This window comes from Saprolegnia diclina (genome assembly GCF_000281045.1).
Source record: "Saprolegnia diclina VS20 unplaced genomic scaffold supercont1.1, whole genome shotgun sequence".
Lineage (NCBI taxonomy): Eukaryota > Oomycota > Saprolegniomycetes > Saprolegniales > Saprolegniaceae > Saprolegnia > Saprolegnia diclina.
The window spans coordinates 1,009,340-1,013,803 of record NW_008246068.1 but is presented as its reverse complement, the minus strand read 5'-3'; the positions used below and the strand labels follow the sequence as shown (position 1 = coordinate 1,013,803).

At 58.5% G+C, this 4,464-nt stretch overlaps 2 protein-coding genes across 2 annotated transcripts; one reads left to right on the top strand and one right to left on the bottom strand.

Moving 5' to 3' along the window:
- Nucleotides 1–208: 208 nt before the first annotated feature.
- SDRG_00323 (hypothetical protein) lies at nt 209–1,040 on the bottom strand (the record flags this gene model as incomplete). The annotated part of the gene is made up of 3 exons (XM_008605795.1): nt 209–228; nt 284–816; nt 865–1,040. The coding sequence occupies 3 exons, from the start codon at nt 1,038–1,040 to the stop codon at nt 209–211; spliced, it is 729 nt and encodes a 242-aa protein (XP_008604017.1).
- A 1,678-nt stretch (nt 1,041–2,718) lies between these two features.
- Nucleotides 2,719–4,444, top strand: SDRG_00322 (hypothetical protein; the record flags this gene model as incomplete). The annotated part of the gene is made up of 5 exons (XM_008605794.1): nt 2,719–3,019; nt 3,069–3,254; nt 3,308–3,550; nt 3,608–4,398; nt 4,430–4,444. 5 exons carry the CDS (start codon nt 2,719–2,721, stop codon nt 4,442–4,444), a joined length of 1,536 nt encoding a protein of 511 aa, XP_008604016.1.
- Nucleotides 4,445–4,464: the final 20 nt, after the last annotated feature.

Genomic DNA, 4,464 nt, shown 5'->3' with positions numbered 1-4,464 from the left:
TTGTCCAATGCAGCGTCGCAACGAGCGCCATGTGATCGGACGGGTAGCGGTGGGATGGAAGGCGGCATGCCTCCATCGACTCGGGCATCTCGGCGATCGCAGTGACTGCAAGCGACGCGCTCGAATAGAAAATGTAGTCGATCGTGTGCTTGGCTTCCTTGCCCGGACGCACCTTCCACGTCGTGTACCTAGCCATGACGTTGATTCCTCAGTGCTGGACGAGCTTGACTATCATAGCAGCTAAATGTGTACGCTGGTTCGCGGCCGTCTTGGCAATAGGCACTGGCATACCCATAGTCCTCGACCATGGTCGCGTACGTCGTCGCAGGCATCGCGGGCGTCGGAAGCGATACTGCGTTAAAGTCACCGCACACTACAATCGCATGGCCAGCGCCTTGCTTGGCACTGAGGGCACGGCAGAGCATGGCAGCTTCTTGGGTCCGGATAGCTTCGCCAGCCGCGTCCTTGGCGGCCTTGAGATGCGTGCAGGCAACGAGCACCTCGTGCGTCGAGTCGTGAAGCGCGAGCTCGACAAGGAGAGCGACTTGGTTTTGCGGCTGGTGCGTCGTCGTATCGGGCGGGACGTAGCAGGCGTACGAGAGCACATCGTGGCGGACGATGCGAAAACGAGTGTTGACAAACACGGCACAGCCATCGCGCTGGTCGCTGACTTGGAGACATGGCGAGTGGGGCTTGGGCGCAAAGACGCCAGTGTAGCCTTGCGCGGCGAGCTGCGGCTCGAACCAGTCGTAAAAGTGGTCGACTTCTTCCAAGCACACAATGTCGGGTGCGAAGCGCAGAATCTCATCGAGAAGACTACAAGCGACGAGGACACTATTGCGGTGTCGAATAGAAAGGACGTACGGCTGCCGGCGATGGGCCCACGCCAAGGACCCGGGCGGTGCGAGCGTAAAGCCGCCGAGGTCGTCGCGGAGACCACTTAGCCCATCCGCGAGCACGTTGAACTGGACGATGGTGAACGAAGGCGTGTCCGAGGCTGCGGCCAGCGATCGAAGGTGACGCGGGTAAAGCCCAGCCATGGGGAAACAGCAATATCATGTTTGGGAGGTCAGAAAAGATTTGCACATCAAGTTTCTTGGTGATCCCGGCCAACTACAGTATGCGACCCAAGCCGACTTTGTCCAGTGTCTTCTCGCGGTTCACCTCGGCAATGGCACCACTGCGCTAATGGGCTAATGGGAGACGGCATCTCGGGCATGGACGTCACCTTGTACAGCATCATTGCATACAACGCGCTGGTGCGCACACCCGGGCGCGGGTGCTTCGCGACGCGAGCGTGAAGTACTGATGACGCCCAGGCCATCGCAGCACGTATCGGCGAGTACGCCTCATACCGGGGTAACGTTGACTCGGTTTGCGACAGGCCATTGAGACCCCAGTCGTTTGCGTGCGTCACGACGGCGCAATGGTGCGGGCAAGATCTTTGACGTGGTCGTTGAGATGGTGGGAGCAAGGCCCAGACCACGGCGTTGTCGGGCGGCACCGTCGTCTGTGCTCTTGCCGTCATGGACCTGGCGCTCTACTTCAAGAAGCAAAAGAGTACGCTCAAGACCAAGACGACGACCGCGGCCGCGCCACCCAACGTCGAAGAAGCCACGGCTAAAGTGGAAGCCACTAGCGAATCAGGTCCTGCGAAAGCGGTTGCAGCGTATCGCCGCCGATTGAGTTCGTTGAACGGAGCGTCAAAGTACACAATATCTGTTCGTGTGCACCCTCCGCGTAGTACGTATGCATAGGACGTCGCGTGGCCGAGCGTTTTTAGCAAGCAGATGAGAGGCCCGATACCGCAGTTTTTTCATGTCAGAAGCCATATGCTCGACACCACGTGCCCATCAGGGAAAAGGGGTGAGTGTAGTGGGGGAAGGTTAGGAGTGCTAGGAGCCTCGTAGCGCGCGGGGAGGAGGGGGTTGGAGGCGAACCTTGGGGCTTTCCGGGAAGGAGGTGTCTCTTATTGTACGAGCTCGACGGACTTTCGCTCTCGCCATGTACTGTCCGTCGATTGCACTGTATGGTGGCGGCATACATTGGCAGCAGCGGGTGGCGTGCACCCACTGCTGTCGGGTTGTGACATCTGTTTGCATCGGGACGCACCGCGATATTCAGTCATTGACCGACCTCTGGCGCAAATCTCTGGCGCCCGCTCTAGATTCGTCGAGCTTTGCGGTAGTTTGTACAGCCATCGTCCACAGCTCTATCGTCCACGACGAGAATACGTGCAGCGTCCAAGCGTTTCGCGCTGTTGCGTGCGTTGTGGTGCGTTGCCGCAAATCTAAGCATTGGACGTAACTGCAGAGTTCACGTCCGCAAGCAATGTGCTGCAATTTAAAATCTTTTAAATCACATTTCTTGGGTTTAATTGTAGGAAACGGGATGCGGAGCGCGTGCATCGAAGTGCCGAGGATGGGACACGTGCTGCGACCATCCGTAGGCATGCAGCGCTTCTCGCGATCGAGCAAAACACTGGAGAAAGTACGCACCTGCCGCCGACTATACGACAGAAAGCGCCATTGCTCGACGTTTGCTCTGTCGTGTATTTTGACGCCGGGGGCATGGACCATGGACGATCGCCAGCAGTATCTTACGTACCACAGCCTCGTCCATGCGCAATGACAACCATCTGGTGGCGCCAGATGGTCTGCCGCTGGCAGCGATCGTGGCCGACGTATTTGCCGTTCCGTTGGCAGCTCACTTTTCAAAATGCGCCCTGGTCTCTTTGCCCCCGCTCTCGCACTCGCCGCAGCGACGTCGCCCACCGAGTGGCACCCGTGCCCTCTCTACTCGGACGTGGGCACCGCGGCCAAACACAAGACGTACGAAGCACAGTACAACTTCACGGCCGAGTGCATTGAAATGTCGGCGCCGGTCTGCTACCCCGGCGTGTGCGAAGGGTCCGAGACGCTGACGCTCTTTCTCAAGCGCATTCCCGCCACGCACCCGACGACGCCAGCCAAGGCCGTGTGGCTCATGCAAGGCGGTCCCGGTGCGCCATCCGATGCGAGTAGGGTTTTTCGGCTATTTTCTATGATTTAACGCTCGCGACTACTTAGTGGAGCCATCCATGGCGCAGATCTACGAAGCTGCCAATGGCACCATTAGCCTCTACACGATGGACCACCGTGGTGTCGGCCGCAGTTCGCCCTTAACGGCCCTCTGCCCTGATTTGGCGACGGCCGAGATCGAGACGCTTGACACAGCGCACACCGAGTGCTTCAAGAAGCTCAAGGCCAAGTACGGTACGACCACTACTGGCATCTATACGAGTTCGATGCGACGGATGCCGTTGTAGGGCCCAACGCTCCCAAGGGCTTCTCGGTCACGAGTGCAGCGACAGACCTCGCGACGATCATCCAGAGCCCGCTTCTCGCTGCTTCGGACGTTTTTGTCTACGGCGTGAGCTACGGCACGTACCTCACGGAGCGTTTGATGCACCTTGCGCCCAAGAACGTCAAGGGCTACATCCTCGACAGCATGCTCGCCGAGAGCCCGTTGAGCACGTTCAGCGACTGGGACCGCGACGTTGCGCACGTTGGTACGTGGACCCTACCCTCGTAGCATGTAGAGACTAATTCGTCGTTTTCGTATTTAGAAAAGGAGTACTACCACCTTTGCGACAAGGACCCCGTGTGCTCGTCCAAGCTTGGGCCCAACTCGAAGCGATTCGCGTTTGATTTGTACAAGAAGCTCGACGCGAACGACACCGAGTGCGCTCAAACGATCTACGCAGAGAAGGGTCTTCCGTCCGACTTTGTCGGGTCGACGCTCGCCGGTATGCTGACCAACTACAACCAGCGCAACTTGGTGCCGGCAATCCTCTACCGTCTCGCCAAGTGCGTCATCGACGTCGAGAGCGAAGCCACGTTCCTCACTGGCTTTCTTGGCCTCACCTCGGAGGCCGACGACACCGAAGGACGTGATGACATTGTGCCCGGGGACGCTGAGACGGGCGAGTCGGTCAGTGACGACATTCTCTACAACAACATTGTCTATAATGAGATCTGGGAGTCGCCGGCGCCGTCAGTCGAGCGCCTCAACGACGACTCGTCCAAGCTCACGTGGCGCAGCAGCACCAACGTCTCGACGCTTCTCAAGGTCGGCAAATACTGCCTCTACACCGGTGGCAAGGACGCCGTGTGCAAGCAGTTTGAGATCACGCCCGGCTTCGAGTCATTTGCGTACGCCCACGACCAGTACTGGAACAAGACGGCGGCTGTGCCCGCTGGTGCCAGCGCTCTCTTGCTCTCGGGTGGTCTTGACATTCAGACTATCCCCAAGTACGCCGTGGCCCAGAATGCGTCGATGGTCGGCGACAAGAAGCTCCTTTTGCAGTTCCCGTTTGGCGGTCACAGCATCATTTCGACGACCAACACGGACCCCAAGGTAGAGGGACAGGTTCTCCGGAAATATGTAGACTCATTATCTATGACTCTAGGACACGACCAAGAA